At 39.7% G+C, this 23,494-nt stretch overlaps 1 protein-coding gene and 1 pseudogene across 3 annotated transcripts; one reads left to right on the top strand and one right to left on the bottom strand.

Annotated features, from left to right (window-relative positions):
* The first annotated feature begins 1,273 nt into the window (after positions 1–1,273).
* LOC128317256 (uncharacterized) lies at positions 1,274–2,454 on the top strand (annotated as a pseudogene).
* A 2,503-nt stretch (positions 2,455–4,957) lies between these two features.
* nfe2l3 (nfe2 like bZIP transcription factor 3) lies at positions 4,958–19,607 on the bottom strand. 3 transcript variants are annotated; one of them, XM_053228489.1, is made up of 5 exons: positions 18,090–19,178; positions 16,963–17,070; positions 16,739–16,825; positions 6,765–6,882; positions 4,958–6,638 (listed from the first exon to the last, which is right to left on the bottom strand). In XM_053228489.1, exons 1-5 carry the CDS (start codon positions 18,516–18,518, stop codon positions 5,683–5,685), a joined length of 1,698 nt encoding a protein of 565 aa, XP_053084464.1. In that variant the 5' UTR covers positions 18,519–19,178; the 3' UTR covers positions 4,958–5,682. The 3 variants fall into 3 exon arrangements, with proteins under 3 accessions (XP_053084464.1, XP_053084465.1, XP_026785365.1); XM_053228490.1 differs by lacking the exon at positions 18,090–19,178 and adding an exon at positions 19,328–19,607 and having other exon boundaries at positions 4,958–6,882; XM_026929564.3 differs by having other exon boundaries at positions 4,958–6,882; positions 18,090–19,176.
* Between the last annotated feature and the right edge of the window lie 3,887 nt (positions 19,608–23,494).

Raw genomic sequence — 23,494 nt, forward strand, 5'->3', positions numbered from 1 at the left:
ACTTTTTGAGGATGCTGAGGAAAACTAACCTGACCCGGCAGCTGCTTGTGTCCTTCTACCACTGCTCAGTTGAAAGCATACATTCCCATGGAATTCTGGTGTGGTTTGCTGGATGCACGGTGGCTGACAAAAAAAGCTCTGCAGAGAGTCATCAACTCGGCACAGAAAATCACTAGTGAACAGCTGCCATCTCTTGAGGACATCTACAGTACCAGATGCATACGACGGGCCAGAAATATAATAAAGGACACTTCGCACCCCGGTAATCACCTTTTCACTCTGCTACCCACTGGAAGACGCTATTGGTCCCTTAAGACACGCACTTCCAGATTCTTGAACAGTTTTTATCCATGTGCCATCAAAGAACTGAACTTAATTAACTAATATTTCTCAGCACATAAGATTCAGGGTTGATTGTGCAATAACAAAGGACTTCTACCTCAATATTATTAATTTATTAACATTTAATTTCTGCTTTAATCTCTGTACATTTCTGCTTGCTGCTTTACCCTGACATTTGTTGACATTGTTTGCTGTACATGCCTAGTTTTGCACTATTTGCTGTATATATTCCTTACTTATTGCACTGTTTTGATATGTGTGCGCACATGTTCACTTTTTGTACTGGGAGCCAAAACAATTTTCATTGTACAGATGTACAATGACAATAAAGGCATTCTAATTCTAAGTAATCCTAGATTCTTATTTAATACTGTAGCAAAATTAACTAGGAATAAGACCATAATAGAAACACGCACACAATTATTATATAGCAGTGATGACTTCATGAATTTTTTTCAATGGTAAAATTGAAAATATCAGGCAAGAAATTCAGACTATTAATTTAAAACCAGAAAGTTTTATAAATAACCCTGTAGACGATAATATAATAATATCAGATCAACAATTACAATGTTTTACTCCCCTTGAAGAGGCTGAACTAATTTCACTAATTTCATCATCAAAATCATCAACCTGTATACTAGATCCTCTACCTACTTGTTTCCTCAAACAGATAATTCCTGTAATAATTAAACCTCTTTTAAAGATAATCAGTTCTTCCCTTAGCATTGGCTATGTACCTAAATCTTTTAAATTAGCAGTTATCAAGCCCTTGATTAAAAAACCTGACCTTGACCCCTGTCAGCTGTCTAACTATAGACCAATATCAAACCTCCCCTTTATCTCCAAGGTCCTAGAAAAGGTTGTAGCATAGCAGCTGTGCTCATGAAGAACATGAATAAGCACTCATGAAATGTATCAGTCAGGATTTAGGCCTCATCATAGCACAGAGACAGCGCTGGTAAAAGCTGTAAATGACTTACTACTGGCCTCTGATCAGGGTTGTGTCTCCTTGCTTGTGCTGCTTGACCTTAGTGCAGCTTTTGATACCATTGATCATGCTATTCTCCTTGATAGACTGGAAAATGTAGTATGCATTAAGGGAACGGCCCTTTCCTGGCTCAGGTCTTATTTGACTGATCGTTATCAGTTTGTAAACGTAAATGGTGAATTTTCTTCTCATACTAAGGTCAAGTTTGGTGTTTCACAAGGTTCTGGTTTTAGGCCCAATGCTCTTTTCTTTATATATGCTACATCTGGGCAAAATTATCCGTGAACATGGTATTAGCTTCCACTGTTACGCTGATGACACACAGTTGTATGTTTCAGCAAAGCCAGATGACAGACACCAGCTTAATAAAGTTGTGGAATGTGTAAAAGACATTAGAAACTGGATGCTTATTAACTTTCTCTTAATTCTGACAAGACAGAAGTACTTGTACTAGGACCACATACAGTTAGAAGTAAGCTTTCTGATTACAGAATAACTCTGGATGGTCTTTCTGTTTCATCATGTGCAGCAGTAAAAGACCTTGGTGTGATTATCGACTCTAGTGTTTCATTTGAAGCTCATGTAGATAATATCACTAGGATTGCTTTCTTTCGTCTCAGAAATATTGATAAAATAAGAAATATATTGTCACTACACGATGCAGAAAAATTAGTTCATGCTTTTGTTACCTCTAGGTTGGATTATTGTAATGCCTTACTGTCTGGATGTTCCAGTAGGAGCATAAACAAGCTCCAGTTAGTCCAGAATGCAGCAGCAAGAATCCTTACTAGAATCAGAAGATATGACCACATCACCCCTACCTTATCCACACTGCATTGGCTCCCAATCAAATTTCGTATTGATCATAAAATACTACTATTGACCTATAAAGCACTAAATGGTCTTGCGCCACAGTACCTGAGTGAACTTTTGGTCTTTTATGATCTGCCACGCCTACTCAGATCAAAAGGTGCAGGCTATTTGTTCGTACCTTGAATAGTGCGTGCCACAGCTGGGGTAGAGCGTTCTCTTACAAAGCCCCACAGTTATGGAACAGCCTTCCACTTAGTGTTCGGGGCTCAGACACAGTCTCAGTGTTTAAGTCTCGGCTGAAAACATATTTGTTTAGTCAAACCTTTAAGTGAATAGTTTTTCTTAGGTACAGGGGCAGGTCTGGAGGGTTCACAGGCATAGTGTGTTGTGGTGAACTGGGACGTTTGGATGCTGTCGCCCCCCCACTCTCACGCGTTCACTCAGGTTTGTCGACAGTGGAGTGGCTGCTGCCTTATGTCCCAGGGTGCCCTCGTGTCTGTGTTAGCTTCTGGCTCTCCCTTTTAGTTATGCTGTCATAGCTAGTCTTGCCGGAGTCCCTGCTTGCACTCTGCATGCAAAGTACATTGTCCTTATTCATTAGAGGACAAAAGCTTACCTAACAATCTCTCCCTCTCTCTCTCTCCCTCACTCTCTGTCGAGCTACACATGCTACTTCTGAGATGCCAGTGATCCTGACCCCTTCTGCTCCTCCTCGCTGCATGACCCATCCTGATGCACCTTCTGCTCCTCCTCGCTGCTTGACCCATCCTGATGCCCTACTTCTGGTTGGAGTTCTCATCGGTTGAGATCGCTCGCTGCTGCTGGGGCCCCATATGGATGGCCTGAAGAACTGTTGGGATTGCTGGGGATGGTGCCACCTGGGGGCTGTGGAGATGGCTTGGGGATTACATAAGGGGAGCTGTACTGTAATGGCTTGGGACTGTGATTGCTGTAGTGGCTTTGGGGCTGCAGTTGCCACGAGCACCTTCGTATTCAGGACTCCATCAGTGGACAGTGGATAGATTTTAACTAACCGGTCTTCTTGCAAAAACTGTGATGAATTTATTGGTTGCACATTTTGCACTATTTGTCCATATAGTACACAATAATAGAAGGGATTTATTTATAATTGCACTATCTGTTGCGCCCAGATGAGGATGGGTTCCCTTTTGAGCCTGGTTCATCTCAAGTTTTCTTCCTCATATCATCTCAGGGAGTTTTTCCTTGCCACTGTCGCCTCTGGCTTGCTCATTAGGGATTCATTCACAGGGATAAATTCACATATTTACAATATATCTTTTTTTTTTTTTTGGTGAATCCATTTATTTCTGTAAAGCTGCTTTGGAAAAAAATGCTTTGGAATATGAGCCCTCCCTTTCCTTCTCCATACTCTTCTCTTCCCATCATTCTTGAACAAGTTAATCTTGCATCAGAACTGCTCAGGCTTTTTTTTTTTTTTTTTTTTAAGATGCTCTTTTAGCAAAGTCTAATCTGGCCTTTCTGTTCTTGAGTATTAGCAGGGGATTGCATCTTGAGATAAACCTGTGTTTACATTCATGAAGGTGTCTCTTGATTTTAGACTTGGCTAGATACTGGGAAGGGGTTTTTCTTCAGCAAGGAAAGAATTCTGCGATCATCCACTTTAGTTGTTTTCCATAGTCTTCCAGGCCTTTTGGTGTTGCTGAGCTCGTCAGTGCAAGAATGTACCTAATTGTTGATTTGGCCACTCCTAAAGTTTTTGCTATCTCTCTGATAGGTGTGTTTTGTTTTTCAGCCTAACGATGGCCTCCTTCACTTGCATCGACACCTCTTTGGCCGCATATTGAGAGTTCCCATGAACAGCTACCAAATACAAATTCAACGCTTGGAATGAACTCCAGATCTTTTCTCTCATTAAGTTGTCATGAAATAATGAGGAAAAAGACATACCTGGCCCTGAAACAATTGTCCAATTACTTTTGAGCCTGTGAAAATGGAGGGACACTAACAAAAAAAAAAAGAAAAAAAAAAAAAAGGATGCAATTCCTAAACGGTTAATGCAATATTTTTGTTAAACCCCCTGAATTAAAGCTGAAAGTCTACACCTCGATCACATCTTGATTGCTTCATTTCAAGTCCATTGTGGTGGTGTACAGAGGCAAAATTATGAAAACTGTATCACTGTCCAACTGTGTGTATATATATGTATACATATGTATACATATTATATATATTTCAAGAATGACTATTTGTTTGATTTATTTAAAAACATGCCTTAGGGGTGTCCATTTTAGTATTATATCTCAAAAACGTATGTTCTAATTTCGGCTGCTCCCATTAGGGGTTGCCACAGTGGATCATATCGCATATTTGATTTGGCACAGTTTCATGCCAGACACCTTTCCTGATGCAACAAATATATATATTTCAAGAATGACTATTTGTTTGATTTATTTAAAAACATGCCTTAGGGGTGTCCATTTTAGTATTTATATCTCAAAAACGTATGTTCTAATTTCGGCTGCTCCCATTAGGGGTTGCCACAGTGGATCATATCGCATATTTGATTTGGCACAGTTTCATGCCAGACACCTTTCCTGATGCAACACTCCCCCCAATTTTATCCGGGCTTCGGACCAGCATTAGGAGTGCATTTGTCTTGTGCAACTGCAGGGGCTGTAGTTGGTTCCCCGGCCGGGAGTCGAGCCCGGGCCGCAGTGGTTAGAGAGCTGTGGCCTAACCACTAGTCCTCCAGGGACCCCATATCTCAAAAATGTATATTATTTATAAAGGTAGTTCTAATGAGAAAACCATGAAATAGTGGACACTGTATAAAATAACCATTACACAAAATAATTCAATTATTTTGCTCATTTTATGAAGCATGCGAATAATTCTGGAATTGAAATTTTGAATATGAAATATTTTAAATGTAAACTTTATAGCTCTCAATTAGTATAAATCTTCATTTCAAAACCTCACATAATATTTATATACTTGTCCATATATGTAAAATGAACAAAACTATTAACATAAACCCACAACCTTGTACAAGTCAAATGAGATCAATACGAATGTATTGAGACCATACAGTTGGACTAATTAAGGCCATAATGGAACAGTCATGTAGTTAAAAACTGAAACAATTGCATAACAAGCTGTGGAGCCTGATCACCATAATAATTAAACACCCTTTGACATAGAATGACCTGCTTTAACACCCTCATATGTCCAGTAGTGTCCTGTCTATTTATGATAGTGAGTGTCATTTATGTTTTAATGATTACCAACAGTGCTAGACTTTCCAGGCCTGGGACTGGGGAACCCTGCTGTGTGTCCTTTTCTTTTAAAATACTTCTGTACATGTTCAGTGCTTTTGCTACACACCTTTTAGTAAAGAATCTTTAGTCCATTATATTGTAATTTTAACATCACTTCTTGTTTAAATATTTAAAAGGGGAAAGTTCAGTAGTTCTATAACAAGTAGCCCTTTACGACACACACACACACACACACACACACACACACACACACACAAAATGGAAATCAAAATGGTCTCAAGGTTTTTTATCCTTCTTCTTCTTGGTTGTTTTGGCCCTTGTTGTGGTCATTCTCACAGCGTTTGTTCGAGGTCGGACCACTACACGTCCATTTGTGCCACAGTAGAGTGTGTATTGCTCTGGGCTGAGAGACTGTCCATGTTCATCCCTCAGCTGCCTCAGCACAACATGAGAGAGTGTCTTGAAACACTCCGCTGTAGCTGACAGAGCCTTGGTGGTGCATGTTCTCTCACGCAGAAGGGCATCACGCTGAGCAACAAGTCCCTCCACCTCAGCCTGCAGGCCCAAGATGGCATGCAGCTTCCTTCTTCTGCAGTTTTGTGCAGCTAATTTGTTTTTTCCACGTCTGCGCACGTCCCGTAAGAGCATTACCTCTGATGTGGATAGGCTCCGCCCTTCCAGCAGCTCCAGGAAGTCTTCTACTGGCATGTTAACAATTTCAGGGGCGGAAAATGGAAGACCCAGAGCCTGCAGACGCTGTTCATCCCGGCTTGGCTCTTCCAGTCCAGTTTCATCCTCACTCTTTACTTCCTGTTTTATAGCTTTAGGAGATTGGGTCCAGCTTTGTGGGTCATGGTCTTCTGGTGACCACGCCGAATAGTTGTGGTCATGCCAGATGTTCTTGGTAAGGCTTACTTGTGGCCAATCGTACCATGATGCACATGCTCCAGTATTACTTGAAAAGGACTCTACTTCACTGCTGCAGCCCATTGCTCCTCCTTCGCAAAATGAATCTGAAGATGATGTAGAGGCTGAGGCAGGGCTTCTGGAATTGGTCTCCAGTGACAGGCCAGAGTCAGAGTCCAAGTCCTCTATCCAGGGAGCATCCAAGCTGCCATCCATTCCATCCACACTAACCAGGCCCTCCAGACCAAACGAATTTATCTGCTCAAACACAGCCTCATCCAAATAACCACCCACCCTGGATTGGGAGGTTCCAAGAGAGCTGTTCCCTAATGAGGAGAAAGGAGGGAAAGCCAGAGCACCAAAAGTTGTTCTAGGTGTGTGTCTGTTGGATGCGTTAATAGACTCTAGGTTGAAGAGAGAAGGTGTTTGGTGTGGTATGGCGTGTGTTCCACCTCTAGGTGGGTCTGGTCTGTAATCCCCACCACTGCTAGCCATGGCATCTTGAAGGCTGGCATTGTAGCTGATAGGGTCCATGTCAGGCACATGCTGTGCAATCAAAGTCTCAAAATCCTGTGGAAGGTGGAGGGGGAGGTATCAATAACAGGTAACAATAGCCAGCATAATAAATTGCAATTACAGTAAAAGCTAAATGACTCACATGCTACTGCAAACCTAAGTGCTCTCTTAAAAGGTACATTATAAAAAGCTCCCGTAAAGGTACACTCCCTATATCCATTCTGCATATCTGAAAAATGCTGTTTATTGAATAGGCTCAGGGAAGTAAGCTAGCATTCGGCAAGAGCAGGAAAACAGTCCTTGCTGCTTTACTAGTAATTCAGTGCCTGTACACTGCCTCTGGAAGGTAGATATGCACCTTCAAATGTGATTTTCTACAGACTGGCCAGTTTAGGATAGATGTAAACAGTTTATTAGAAATCCGCAATGGGAATGAATCCATACAGATAGTGAAAATCTTTGAATGTAAACATAGCCCATGTTCACGTATTTTGCACCTGAAGATGACTGTTAAAGATGAAACATGATTGTTTCACAGGAAGAAAGAGCCACAGTTGGAACTTAGTGTTTCTGTGATGCAGTGACCAAGAGTTTGGTCCTTGCCATCCACCAGGCTGTAGGTACAAGCAGAAATCTATAACTACAAAAATTTTTTACCCTCTGAGTTATTGAAGGTGCTGCAACACCATTCCAGATCATTTACATGAAACATGCCATAATTTATGCAAGTGTTGCAGCATTAAGCCCATAAAAGGAAACAGGCGATCATCAAAGAAAGAAGTCAATCAAGAGGGGAAAAATAAAAATAAAGTTCAATGAAGCTTATTTTCCAAGGCTGTGTGTGTGTGTGTGTGTGTGTGTTTAATTTATTAATTTAACAAGGATGGCCCAGTAAGTTCGCTTTTTGCAATCCTTTCTTTTTATTGAAATTATTGGGATCATATAGGTGAATATACATTCTCTCTCTAAACCTGCTCATTGGAGGGCTCAGTGCACAGCAGGGATGCATCGATACCAGATTTTTAAGACAGAGTACGAATACTGATACTTTCACTGTAGTACTCACTGATACCAGTAGTTTTAGTTACTCACCAGTACAATGAGACAGCTGATTTGAAGACAGCTTGTTTATTCAACTGTTTATACAACAATTTCACTGTCAACATCAATTGTAGGACAATTTGTGAACAGTGCAGCTGAGCACTGAAGACTCTATTTTAACTAATTTTTAGCTGTAACGATGTAAACCAAAAGAAACAATTTCTCAGAAAAAAATAAATAAAATCTCAAAAAAAAAACAAAAAAACCCAGCTATAACAACAACCAAAACCTGTAACCAATGGCAAGAGTGTGGCAACAGCAATACTGCAACTGCAGGGAAGAGTGTTCATTGCAATTCAGCCAACAAGGACATTCCACAGATTAATTATTTGAAAATAGTGGTCCCTAGAGTGAAACTTAGATGTCTGTGCACTAGGAATATTTTTTTTTTTTAAAAAGTAAGTGGCAGGTTCTTTTTGGTAAAGAGCAGCATCTCTGCATGCTTGGCTGTAAGCCTTTTACTTGTTTCACTAAGATTGTGTGACACAGAGCTGAACAATCTTTTGCTTTCCACACTACTGCATGGAGCCGAAAGATATTTTTGTGACATTTGGGCTAGAATTGGAGATCGTATTTTGTTAACTGAGCAGTACTGGAACAGTTTGTCTGAACGAGGCAGTGTGGTCTCTCCAATGTATGTTTCCAACTGTATGGCATCAGCTGCTGGAACACTGCTCAGCGAAACAGATACATGTTCATCTGCAATTTCATCAAACATTCTATCCAGACTGCTGCTGGGCTGGTCCTTGCCCTTAGCATTTTAGTAGGAAGTCCCTCCTGCTCCTTGAGTCTGGCTGCCTCTCCAGCAGACATTCTTTCTGTAGCTCCAGCATCACAATTACCCCTTTGCAACCTTGGCCTCCTTGACACTGCTGGTGTTTGTAAAGAAACTTTCCTAATATCTACAACAAGAAACACATCTGCTGAGGATATGCACACTAGGCTTTATGTCAAATTATTTTTTAGTAAATAACAATTATCTAAAAGTTAAGAGGAAACCTAATTATAACACACATTATTTAGTTTTTAGATTTTAGACTATTTATATTTAGTTATCTTGGATCTAGTGTAGTTGTGATGCAGTAGAGCAGCTTTTGCTCTATGTTGGAAAAGCGCATCTGCACAGCAGCTAGCAAAGTGGACTTCATTGTTTTTATCCCATGGACCTCGTCTTTTTCTTTCAACAGTAATCTCTGTAAAACTGCAACAGCAGGAATTACATCTTAGGCCAACGCATCTGAAGAACTCCCGTCGAACCAGTTCTTCAAATGAAGCAAACACGGATAGCATTTTCACCAGTAGATCCCATTGGTTAACACTGATGCTGTCAGGGAGATCATATTCAGATGCAAATAGTCCAAGGACACGTTTCTTCTCAATTAGAGATCACAGCATGTAGAATGCTATTCCAATGGGTTTGCATGTCTTGTTGCAGTCTTTTACTAGGTTGGTTTAACTGTAGCTGAATGTTCTCTAAGCAGGAGTATGCTAACGCAGAATGTTTAAAAGTGGCCAACTATTATGCGGGCGAACACCACAGCATCAGCAACCCTCTGTCAAAACCACCTGGAGTGTGTGAGCAACACTCGAAAGGCTTGGCAGTCCAGCCTCATCAGTCCTCTTTATCATATTTTTCACATTATCACAGAGCACAACATGGACAAAACTTTTTGGAATGGCCCAAGTTTCAAGCATTTCCTCAAATATAGTCGCTATTGCCTGCAGCCGAGAAACTGCTTTGCTTGCAGCACAAACCGTTTGAGAGTGAAATCTCTGTCTATCCATTGTGCAGTTAAGCTGATGAGAGACACTAGACACACACAACTAGTTCAAATATCAGTAGTAAAGCTGACTTCTGTTACGCCATGTTACGATATGCTTTTTCATAAAGTTGAGCATCTTTGGTAACACAGTCTCTGTGACATGATAACGACTGGTAATGTCGTACTTTCTAAAACGTAAAGAAGTCTTTGAAATCCCACGTTATCAATGACTGACAGTGGTTGATCATCAAGTACAATATACTGGGTAAGTGCCTCTGTTATTTTCACTGCCCTGGGGTTATCTCCTGACATTTCTTCTCACCTTGCTAATGTTTGTATCAAAGTTGGTTGTTGCGTGCTGCAGCTAGTGAAATTCGTTGTGCTCACTTTTATGTTTAGTCTTCAGATGTTACTTGTATTGTTTGAACTTGTTTTTGTACCTCCTCTCGATATTTTGGCAGAACACAGTTTGCAGTCTGCTACACTTTGATTTGTGTCGTTAATCTTGAAGAACCTCCAAACCACTGACATTTTGTACTCTGCTGCTGCTGTTTCTTTGTGCAACAACATCTGTGTACATACACTACATTGTGTGGTATCGGTCTTTGGTATCGAAGCATTTTTGTGAGTACCAGTTCATGAGCACTGTATCAGGTCGATGCCAATACCACTATCGGTATCAATGCATCCCTAGTGCAGAGGGATTTTTATTAAACAAAACAAAAATAAACTCAAACTAAACAAGGCTAGACAAACAACGACTAGGCAAGGAAAGAATCGACTGCAGCACAGCAACAACTAGCGTGAGCCTAACACAGTGTAGCAGGGTTACATGATGCATCGAAAATTCAGCAATTTTTTTTTAATCCAAAGCATGAAAAACAGTTCGATTTCATAAGTCTATACTTTAGGTTTTTTATTTCAATATAGTGACAATTTTCCCTGTGCAAATTACATTACATAGCTGCTAATCTAAAATTGCGTTTGCAGCAACGCAACCACACATACAGTATAAATGCGATGCTGTCTAAAATCATGATACTATCTACACTATCTAAAAATCTTCATATCGCCAACCCCTACTTGGAAGTGAGTCTATGCCTACTCTAGCCCAAATTATTCCTGTTATTGATTGACAGGAGTGGAACCTAATGTGGTCTTCCGCTGTTGTAGCCCATCCACCTCAAGGCTGGCTGTGTTGTGTGTTTGGAAATGCTTTTTTTGCTCACCACAACTGTAATGAGTGGTTATCTGAGTTACTGTAGACATCCTCCTCTGATCTCTCTCATCAAGTAGTTTCTGCCCACAGAAGTGCCACTCACTGGATGTTTTGTGTTTTTTTTTTTTTTTTTTCCTCCCCTCACCATTCTGTGTAAACTCTAGACTATTAAATCCCAGGAGATCAGCAGTTTCTGAAATACTCAAACCAGTAAAAATCATGCAGAGTCACTGAGATCACATCCCCCACCCCCTTTCTGATATTTAATGTCAACATTAACGTATTGACCTGTATCTGTATGAATTCATGCATTCCACTGCTGTCACATGATTGGCTGATTGGATAATCGCATTATTCAGCAGGTGTACAGATGTCACTGGTGGCTGGTGAGTGCAGCCTATTACAGACAGAATTATAAAAGCTGTTTAGGGTTGAAATTAGGTACAATGTTGAACTGTTTTCCATATTCGCCCACATGTAGTTATGTGAACTCTATTTATAGTTGGATTTTTATTCATATTATTATTTAATTTCATGATATTTACATTTAGATGTGTTAAACGATTTAGAACGGGTTTTCAAACTGGGGTCCGCGGACCCCCGGAGGAGGAGGGCACAAGAGGGAGCTAGGGGGTCATAGAAAACCTGACAAAAAAAAAAAAAAATAATTTACAGTAAGAATTTTTTATACAATTTATATTTTAAACTAAAGATGTTAATAACCAAATTTACATATAGTTTCATGATATTATAAGAGTGGTTCCTTGTAACGTGTTTATCCCAAAATATTTTGTGCTCTTTACGTTTTGCACTTACACTAAGGTGAACAGACCAATCAGCGGCTATGTACATGCTCTACAAATAATGGAAAGATTTTTGAAGAATCCCACTCCTGCAAGCAGTTTGTATCATTCTGACTTGGCGAACACTAAACAAAAAAACTAGAAAATGACAAATCTTACATTACGTTTGGTTTTACCTGTATGTTAAAGCAGGGAGTCAAAAGACCCCAGTGTGTTCTCTGTCAAGAAATTCTCTCCAATGAGTGCATGAAACCATCCAAGCTCAAATGCCATCTACAGCAGAATGAGGCAGGAAGTCCACTGACTAGAGGAGTTTAAAGGCCCTTAAAAGGAATTTAAAGGCATCGTATTTGGCATCTCTCCACATTACACATGCTAAGAAGCTGCACACGATTGGCGAAGTATTATCATTACCAGCTACCTAAGACATTGTCAGGGAGTTATTTGGAGAGAAAGCGGCACAAAAATTATAGTGTGCCTTTGTCTGACAATACAGTGAGCAGACGCATAGGTGACATGATACTGATAATTTTAATTTTAGCACAAGTGCAAACCAGTGCGCTGCAGTTGGATAAAAGTACTGATGTTGCAAATCAAGCACAACTTATGGTCTACATTCGTTTCCTCGGTCAGGACAAATTTATAGAGGAACTTTTTTTTTTGGTAGACCCCTTGAAGGCAGAACCACAGGGAAGGACATATTTAATATGATGGATCAATTCATAGCAGTCAATTCGAGAGACTGGTCTCGGAATGTGTACCGACAGCACTGCCGCTTTGATCAGTAAGCGCAGCAATGTTGTGACTCTGATCAAAGAGAAAGCCCCTAACGCTGTTGCCACACACTGTATGCTTCACTGTGAGGCTCTTATGGCCAAATGCATTGATGCATCATCTGCTGAGGGATGTAGATAAATACTGTGAACTATGTAAAGTCACACCCCTTGAAACACAGACTATTCAGTTTACTTTGCAAAGAAATGGGTGCTGATTATATGAGGGCTTGCTGCTCATTGAAGTATGCTGGCTTTCCAGCGTGGCTGTGTTAAGTCGCGTGTATACGCTGCGCAAACAGAGAGCTTCTTTCTGGTGAAAAGTAAGAGCTTGCCAACTGGGATACTTAAGTTATACATGGGAGATATGTTCCAGCATCTTAGTGCCCTCAATCAAAGTATGCAAGGGCACAATGTTCACATGAATGCACAAGATAAGGTGTGTGCATTCACACAAAAATTATCGCTGTGGTAAAACAAACTGAAAGAGGGAATTACAGAAAACTTTCCTCTCTGTAACCAAGAGTGCATCTCCTCCACTGCTGACAACGTCTCGCCCATAATCCAGTCTCACCTGTCACATCTTCAGGGCTATTTTAAACAATATTTCCCTGATTTGAACACCACCCACCTGGACGCTGTTAGAAACCAGATGTTGGCACTCATCTGGATCTAGTAGCCCAAGAGCAACTGATTACTTGACAAATGAGGGAGAGATGGAAAAAGTTCCCCTGCCGTTTTGGATGTCTGTGAGAAAGGACTACCCTGTTTTGTCTGAGAAGGCAATAAAGTGTCTTTTACCTTTTGCCTCCACCTACTTGTGTGAAGCTGGATTTTCAGCACTGAAAGTACTTCAATCCAAGCCCCAGGCCCATCTGGAGGTCAAAAGTGACATGCTCCTGGCTCTCACTTAAATGAACCCACGCTTTGACAAACTGTGTAGAAGCCACTAGGCTCATACATCCCATTAGGACTTCTTGAATCAGTGAATGTGGTGTTGTTTGATTTGAGTCATGTGTTTGTAATGCAAATGCTGCCCTTCAGATTTAACTTTTCACCTACCAGTGCCTTAATACTGTGAAAAAAGGTACCCTGTTCGGTTAATGTATATATTTTTCCAATTTTTCCGAAATACAAAAAAGTACAGAAGCTACAGAAAATTGTTAATTGTGAGAATTCTTTTTGGCTATAGTGAGTTGCCAAATAATAAAAGAAAATTGCTACTGAAACAGCATTTCAGATGTATGTTTATTGCAATATGAATTGCAATATGTAAAAATCTTTACACATAAAAAATACAGTATATACAGTAAAATATAAAGTTGCCTTTATATTTTAGGCAAGGGGGTTCCCTGCACAGAATCAACATATTTGGGGATCTTTGGGATTAGAAAGTTTGAAAAACCCTGGTTTAAATAATTAACAGCTCTGAATGTCTACTCTTGCATTGAGCCTTGGGTTTTGCCTGTGAAGACTGCATTTGTTGTTAAAAAGGATAAATCAACATGAAGAACAAGAAAGCTGTCTATGGGAGAAAAGCAAGCTATTCTGAACCTGAGAAAAGAGCGAAAATCGATCAGAGCCATTGCACAAGCATTGGGCATAGCCAATACAACAATTTGGACTGTCCTGAAAAGAAGGAAGCCAGTGATGTACTAATAACCAGACATGGAACAGGTCGTCCAAGGAAAACAGCTGATGACAAACATTGCGAGAGCTCATTGAGTTCATGCTGTTTATTGAGATTTTTGTAACTGACTGAAATATCTGTTGTGATTGTAAGCACAGATTATGCATTAATATACAGTGAGGTCCATAAATATTGGGACAGTGACACAGTTTTGGTAATTTTGCCTCTGTACACCACCACAGTGGATTTGAAATGAAGCAGTCAAGATGTGACTGAAGCGTAGACTTTCAGCTTTAATTCAAGGGGTTTAACAAAAATATTGCATTAACCGTTTAGGAATTACAGCCATTTTTTTTTTTTTTTTTTTTTTTTTTTACAGAGTTCCTCCATTTTCACAGGCTCAAAAGTAATGGGACAATTGACTGATAAGCAGTTTCATGGCCAGCTGTGGCCTGTTTCCTCCTTATATCATGATAAATTAAGGAGATAAAAGGTCTGGAGCTGATTCCAAGTGTTGAATTTGCATTTGGTAGCTGTTCATGGGAACTCTCAATATGCCGTCCAGAAAGGTGTTGATGCAAGTGAAGGAGGCCATCATTAGGCTGAAAAACCAAAACAGACCTATCAGAGAGACAGCAGAAACTTTAGGAGGGCCAAATCAACAATTTGGTACATTCTTAAAAAGAAGGAATACACTGGCGAGCTCAGCAACACCAAAAGGCCTGGGAGACCACAGAAAACAACTAAAGTGGATGATTGCAGAATTCTTTTCTTATTGAAGAACAACCCCTTCACAACATCTAGCCAAGTCAGGAACACTCTGGAGGAGGTAGGCCTATCATTGTCAAAGTCTACAATCAAGAGCCACCTTCATGAATGTAGATACAGACGGTTTACCTCAAGATGCAAACCGCTGGTAACACTCAAGAACACAGAGGGCAGATTAGACTTTGCTAAAAAACCTCTAAAAAAAAGCCTGACCAGTTCTGATGCAAGATTAACTTGTACCAGAATGATGGGAAGAGAAAAGTATGGAGAAGGAAAGGAAGGGCTCATGATCCAAAGCATACCACATCATCCGTCAAACATGTGGCATGGGCATGTTTGGCTGCCAATGGAACTGGGTCATTGGGGTTTATTGATAATGTGACTGTTGATAGAAGTAGCAGGATGAATTCTGAAGTGTACAGAGCTATACTTTCTGCTCATATTCAGTCAAATGCTGCAAAACTGATAGGACAGTGCTTCACAGTACAGATGGATAACAACCCAAAACATACTGTGAAAGCAGCCCAAGAGCTTGGAAATTAAATGTTCTTAAATGGCCGAGTCAGTCACCTGACCTCAACCCAACTGAGCTGCTTTTCACTTACTGAAGACAAATCTGAAGGCAGAATGACCCACAAACAAGCAGCAACTGAAGATGGATGCAGTAAAGACCTGGCAAATCATCTCAAGGGAGGAAACTCAGCATTTGGTGATGTCCATGGGGTCCAGACTTCAGGTAGTTATTGACTGCAAAGGATTTACCTCCAAGTAATAAAAATAATCCTAATATTTATGATTATATTAGTTTGTCCCATTACTTTTGAGCCTGTGAAAATGGAGGAACTCTGTAAAAAATGGCTGTAATTCCTAAACGGTTAATGCAATATTTTTGTTAAACCCCTTGAATTAAAGCTGAAAGTCTACGCTTCAGTCACATCTTGACTGCTTCATTTCAAATCCACTGTGGTGGTGTACAGAGGCAAAATTACCAAAACTGTGTCACTGTCCCAATATTTATGGACCTGACTGTAAGTGTTTTCTTGTCACCTTAACTGTACACTTTTGGTGTGATTGAACTTCTGTTGACTTTTCTTTTGCATGTGCAGTTCAAGCAGTGTTGAGTGTGTGTACATATACACCTCCAAAGGTTTCACCAGACTTTACAATAGCAAAAATGCACTAAAATAATAAATAAAAATTCACAGAAAGTTATAGCAATGATGAAAATGCACAATTTTTTTCTACAGACCATACGAGGGGGTGCCATCTGTTAAAATATCAGGTTTCAGAGGTTAATGAGCTTTGCCTTCTAACATTCTGCCAGTAAAGGCTTTGTATGCTGCACGGGCGCAGTAGGCCCAAGCATTGGTTTTCCGACCTTTTGGTGCTTGGCCCCTACTAATGAATGCTTCCAGAAATGCAGACATTTACCATGCTTGGTCACTACAGTTAAGTAAATATATTGCACAAATTGTCTGTATTGGAGACTTTGATGGTTGAGGGAATAATAACTGATAACAGTGGCCTACTTGTACATAAAACAGTACTATTTCTGTCCTATTGTGTCTCGATGTGAACATAGGCTATAAATACAGTTATGCAGAATTTGGATATACAGCATATTTCTAGGAGGTTTAACTGAGTGAAACTAGGCTGAACAACTAAATGATTAATGGTACAATATCCCAGGTGCAGAACTGAGCTACTGAACTGTTTTATTCTTTTGTGTCTGCTCACTTTGGTTCACTTAAAATAAAAAGTAGCTTTTCATACTATTACCTTCTACCTCAACTGTTTACTTCAACACTATAATGAGACAGAAGAATATTATTTCCATCATTGAAGATACTCACATTGAAATCTGACAGGAAGTCTGCCCATTGAGAGTGGACTTCAACACCAGAATGAGGGGGAAGTAGAACACTGCTACTTAACAGAACCTTTCAAATAGAATATTATACTATTATACATACCATTGTTACAATAGTTCATAGGCTGACCACACAGGCAGTAAACATTTAAAACAACCATAACAAATTATTATTATTAATAATAATAATAATAAAGTTTAGCCTGCCTCTTGTTCCAGTGCTGAGCTTTGAGCGAGTTGGGTTGGTGAATCAAGATTGATTCCTTCCTCATCGTCTTTCACAATTTCCTCTTCTGCTTGTGTTAAAATTGCCTCCTGGAAGTGGGCAGAAATACAGAAAGAATTTATGTAACTATTAAAATTAAACAGCATTAAGAAAATCAGTATAGCAATCTTCAAGTGGGGCACAAAAAAGCCATTAAGTACATATGTGCCATACATTTTGGTTAGAAAATGAGCATGTGCAACACCACACAGGAAATGCAATAACATTCCTATAGTGGAGAGGCTGAGCAGGAGGAACACTTTTCCCCATGTTTGCACCAAGTGTAAATGAATAAGAGAGAAAACTGGCTTGAAGTAAAATTTCAGTGGCAAATCAGTAGCATTTTTTTTTTACATTGATACATGACAATAATAATAACAAAAAAAAAAAAAAAACACAACAAGCCATCAAACAACTTTATGGCTCTTGAAATTGTTGTTTCAGCTTTTTCTGAAAAACACATTTCATATATGCCTTGGACCTGTATGTTTGTCGTCTTTACAATAATGAAAGTATATTCTATCAGTAATTCTCTGGTGAACAGACAGCAGATTTAATGACAGATCAGGAACAGAGGTCATGTGGGCCTCAGACTTGCTGACTATACAAAACAAAACAAAGATAAAAAAAATTCAAGTTGTTATAAATATTGTGAAATTACACCATCTAACCAATCTGCAGTTGTACATTCGCGATCAAAACAACTTTAAATATGATCAGGCCTCGAGGCACTTAAAGTGAAAGTGAGATATGCCCATTAATTCCTATGAGGACATTTCTGCCTTCATTAATCAACAATAAACTACTAAAGTTCAGTGACAGATCAGTCCGGCCTCGATCTAACCAAACCATGCAATTTACCTACTGTTTCTACACGTTCCAGAGATGCGGTGTTCCGTCACCATGACAAGTTCATTAGCTTAACACCTGGTAAACAAAGTAGCTAACTGTGCTGCTAACTTGCCTTACATTTAATCTAAAGTTTGTTCAGCTAGGTTAGTTATCCAGACGTTTGTCTAACTCGCTCTTTGGAAAGTTCACCGGCTGACCGAAGAGGCGAACAACTCACGGGATGGTTGTCGGATTCATTCCCACGGGTTTCATCACTCGAGTCTTCATCGCCCGCATACGCGTTATTGTCCTGAGCTTCCTCCGGTTCCGCGCCGTTAGGCACCGGGTGCACGAGCCATGCACTGAGTCGAGTGTGGAAACGAACCGGTGAGCCGAGAGTGCGCACTTCATCGAGCAGCCTCCGACTCGTAAAGTAATCTTCCAATTCGGGGCATTTGGGGTGCACGTGATGTCCGGCCGCGATGTCCCGGTAATGGTGAAACGGGGTTTGTACGAAAGCCGAACTCGGCCCTCCGTCGATCTCTATTAATGGCGAGTTGAATGGGTTGTTCAAATAGGAATCAATGTTCACCCGAACGCCTATGAAACTAAGAAGGATCGCAAGCTGAATCAGACCGTCCATAAAACATTTCTTTATGTGCTGCATGTTTCTAATCGATTCGTCTTCCCAAAGCCTCCACCTAAAACTACTCTTCAAACAAAGAGTTGAAGAAAGGCTGCCCAAACAAAAGAACACGCGTTGCCTCTCTTCTCAGACAAAGGGAACAGCCCAGACCGGCGAAAATGTTTCCTAACTAGCTAACACACACTACCCCCGGCTTCTGCTAACTTCCTGATAGGACTCATCTCACCAGCGAGGCACTTGAGCGCAAGACACACAGAGCGAAGCGAAGCACTTTTACACGACATACTCATAATACCGTGTCTCAACTTTCCCCTACAATCTTAAACCGGAGACGACAAAAAGCGCAACGAGGAGACAGTGTTTATTTGTATAATGACCATGAGCTCGCCTCCAAATTCTATAGCAACAGGCTCCGATTGGACGATTTGCCTCATCTGTCATTATTTTTTTTTTTACAGCCAATCATATGAATTTCTTTTGTAGGGCGCTCGTGGTTTGACCGGAATAGAATTTTCCAAAAGGTAATCAGAAGCATAGAGCTTGTAGAGATCTGTACGAAAATTTTAAACATAGGAAATTCGATGCAGCTTCACAGCAGCATTTAAAACCCCACGGAAATTACATTTGGTGTGGACAATTCTGAGGTCACATCCGGACACTCCCTCAGTAGTTTGACCTACTAACGCGGTTCACTTATATTGTACTCAGGCATCAGCTGGCACAGCTTTAACTGCTGTAATCTGTTAGAGAGGACCCGAGCAATTCGTTTGGGACTATACTTGATTAGACTAATCACTGTACCATTATGCTACAAATAGTTTTTATGGTACCTGTTTGATGAGCCTTAAAGACATGTTCTACACAGTGATGCGTTCATATAGTTCACCACTTTAACCCAAGTAACTCAAGTCAAATAAATTAATGGAAATAAAATAAAATAAAATAAAGGAATGGAGTAAAGTTAAGTGGAGACAAAATGGAAGATATGAGCTGTAATGATGTAAATGCTTATAAAGATTTTAAGTTCAAGCAGTTAACTTTGCCCGTTAGCTAGCTAATGATTGCCAGCAACCTGAAGTTAGCATACCCTAAATAGTTAGAAAATTACCTAAATACACTCACTTTATTAAGAACACCTGTACACTTACACATTCATGCAATTATCTAATCAGCCAATCGTGTGGCAGCAGTACAATGCGTAATATCATGCATATACAAGCCACCAGCTTCAGGTAATATTCACATCAACTATCAGTATGGAGAAAAAAAATGTAATCTCAGTGATTTTGAGCACAGCATGATTGTTGGTGCCTGACGGGTTGGTTTGAGTATTTCTATAACTGCTGATCTCCTGTGATTTTCACACACACACAACATTCTCTAGAGTTTACTCAGAATGGTGCAATAAAGGAAAAAACAAGTGAGCGGCAGTTCTGCGGACAGAAACACATTGTGGATGAGAGAGGTCAAGGGAGAATAGCCAGACTAGTTTGAGCTGACATAAAAGGCTACAGTAACTCAGATAACCAAACTGTACAATTGTGGTGAGCAGAAAAGCATCTCAGAACGCACATGTCGAACCTTGAGGTGGATGGGCTATAACAGCAGAAGACCATAACAGGTTCCACTTCTGTCAGCCAAGAACAGAAAGCTGGTTTCTGCTGTAAATTGTGAAAAGTGAAAAAGTAGGGGACATAACAGGTTTAATAAAACCATTACCATATCTAACCCTAAGCAAATCCTACATCTAACTAAAAATTAAAAATAGTAAATACCTAAACCTACATAATGTTTGGTCAAGTGAATGAAAAAAAGAAGCACTTCATTAATCATATGAAGAAAGTATAATATATTACACACATAAGAGCAGATACTACACTTAATCGTAGGTACTATACTTAAACTAGGTTTCTCTTTACAGCAGCAGAAATTTTGATCACTGTAAATTCTAATAATAGTAAAATGACATCACAAGAACCAGAGGGATAGACTAATATTGTGATGTCAAAACATCTCTGACTTGTCAAGGCATGGACCCCACAAGATCTCTGAAGGTGTGCTGTGGTGTCTGCACCAAGACGTTAGCAGCAGGAGCAGAAAGACACGACAAAGTTAACCAAGAGAAAAGTTCATGAAATTGGACAAGAGGATAACATAGAAATGTTCATAGGCACCACTGAAGAAAAGCAAAGTGGGGAGAAAAATGCACACAGTGGACACAATAGCTGCTGCCACAGGAGTGGAAAAAGACAAATGGACAGAAACACTGAAAGTAAATAATGAAACACTTACTTTTAAACCGGATACAGGAACGGAGTGCAACGCATTTTCTTAAATAGACTTCAGAGGTGTTGCAGGGAAAACCTGTCTATGGACAAAACAAACTGCATGTTAATTGCGTATTCTGGCCACAAGATGGAGCCAAAGGGTAAAGCAAAGCTCGTGTGCCAGCATAAAACAGAGTGCTTCACCTGCCATTCTGGGAAGATCAGCCTGCACAGAATTAGTACTTGTCCAGAGAATCTACAAAGTAGACTGTGAAGAAAAATTCAGAGATCCTGAAAGAGTTTGATGATGTGTTTATTGGCCTGGGATGCATACCAGGGTTACACCATATCAAGATCAATCCAACAGTATCTCCTGTGATACATCCACCAAGGAAAGTCCAGACTGCACTAAAGGACAAAATAAGAACCCAACAGTTTTTGAGAAGCAGGCAGAACACACTGACTGTGGTAACTGTAATAAAGCAAAGCAAAGCAAACTAAGAATCTGCATTGATCCATAAGATTTAAATAAGGCCATAAAGAGAGAACAGCACACTCTCAAAACAGGGGAAGAGGTGGTGAGTGAATTGCCAAATACAAAGGTCCATGTTAGACTCTAACCATGGGTTCTAGCATATCCAGCTTGACGAAGAAAGTTCCAAACATTGTACATTTAATACACCATTCAGTAGATAACATTTTAAAATGCTTCCCTTTGGTGTTTCTTTGGCCCCAGAGGTCTTCCAGATGTGCATTGCTCAGAGACTTGAGTAGAGAATATCATAAATCTGAAATTAAACCAAGGCAAATGCAAGATCAGAATGTCAGAAGTAAAGTACATAGGACATTTACTGAGTGGAGAGGGTCTGAAGCCAGACCAAGATAAAATCAAAGCTATTGTGGAGATGCCTGAGCTAACCCAGTTGTTGCTACTGTGTTGCTATGAACAGTTAAACATGTAAAGGTTAAAGGGTTAAATGCTAAAGGGTTAACATGTTAAGTTGTTTCTAGCATATTCAATTTGGTTGCTAGGTGGTCAGTAATTATTTTGTTGTCATTGATTTAAAAAATGTAAATCATTTAACAGTTAAGTGTGTAAATGTTAAAAAAGCTAAAGGCTAAGTTAGAGTGAAAAAAAAAAAACATGAAAATTTTAAAATATTTCCATCATATTCAAGTTGGTTGCTAGGGTGTTTGTTGCTAGGTGGTTACTATGATAATCAAGTTAGATGATGCTGCATTTGTGGTGCCTTGCAAGTGGTATTTTGCAAGTTGCAATAACATAATTTCCCACATTCGACATGTGAAAAAAACAAAAACAAAACATGGACACCTCCATGAAAGTGTATCTTAATTTTAGTCTGTCAGAACATGTAAAGCTACATTAACCACACTTTTACAGTTACAGGCCTGAGTGGCTATAGGTTCTGAATTTCAAACAGTCATGCAATGTTTTGGATTGAAACTGCAATACAGCAACAACAGCTGACAATAGCGAGTAACATTAGCAACAAGCTAGTCAGTGAACTATAGCGACTAGTGTCAGCAACAAGCTAGTCAGTGAACTATAGCGACTAGTGTCAGCAACAAGCTAGCCAGTGAACTATAGCGACTAGTGTCAGCAACAAGCTAATCAGTGAACTATAGCGACTAGTGTCAGCAACAAGCTAGTCAGCAGACAATAGCAAGTAGCATTAGCTACATCCTAGCCGGCGAACGTTGTCACCCAGCTGAAGATGGGTTCCCTTTTGAGTCTTGTTCCTGTCAAGGTTTCTTCCTCATATCGTCTCAGGGAGTTTTTCCTTACCACCGTTGACTTTGGCTTGCTCATTAATAATAAATTCATACATTTAAAATGGATTTCTTGAATGTACTTATTTCTGTAAGTTGCTTTGTGACAATGTCTACTGTTAAAAGCATTATACAAATAAAATTCAATTTAACTGAATTGAATAACTGTAAAGATGATTACCTTTCCAAATAGTGATTAGTATAGTGAATGTTATAGATTTAAGTACTGTGTCTGTATATTAATTGATCTAAAGCCAATACTGCTATAAACTAAGTTAAAAGAAGGGAAGGGGTATTTTACGCTGTTCACAGTGTGAGCAGCCATGTTGATTTCACGACACTCTGTAAACAGGAAAGGGACTGGTAGTTCGGAAGACTATCCCAAATTGATGAGTCGAAATTGCATACTGAGGGGGCATTTTCAGTAGCTTTTACCAGTTTTAGGCAGGGAATTACAAGTCACCAGGAAGGGCATCTGGCGTAAAAACTGTGCCAAATCAAATATGCGGACCAAGGATCCCCTGTGGTGACCCCTAAAGGGAGCAGCCGAAAGGAGGACAACAGCAACAACATTTAAATGCAAACAATAATAATTTGTCTATTCATTTGAGCCTTAGAGATTTTTATTTCTGAACTTTCTGCTGTTAGAACACATTAGGTAGGTCCAAGTGACATTATTTATAGGCCTACTTGTTATCATATAGTCCTATTGTTTTCGAGTTATTGAGGTTTGGATTAAACCCATTCAATTCAAGTGACCAGTCAAACAGTCTAATAATTATTAGAGCTCAGTAAATAAATACTGTATAATAACCTTGATAATGGGTTGTGATTTCCATCACTGTAACAAAGTAAAAAAAAAAAAAAAAAAAAAATCATGGACCCCAGTTTGAGAACTGCTGCTCTAGTTAAATCTAAAACTGTCATATTAATACACAA

Source organism: Pangasianodon hypophthalmus, chromosome 23 (assembly GCF_027358585.1).
Source record: "Pangasianodon hypophthalmus isolate fPanHyp1 chromosome 23, fPanHyp1.pri, whole genome shotgun sequence".
In the NCBI taxonomy this organism is placed as follows: Eukaryota; Metazoa; Chordata; class Actinopteri; order Siluriformes; family Pangasiidae; genus Pangasianodon; species Pangasianodon hypophthalmus.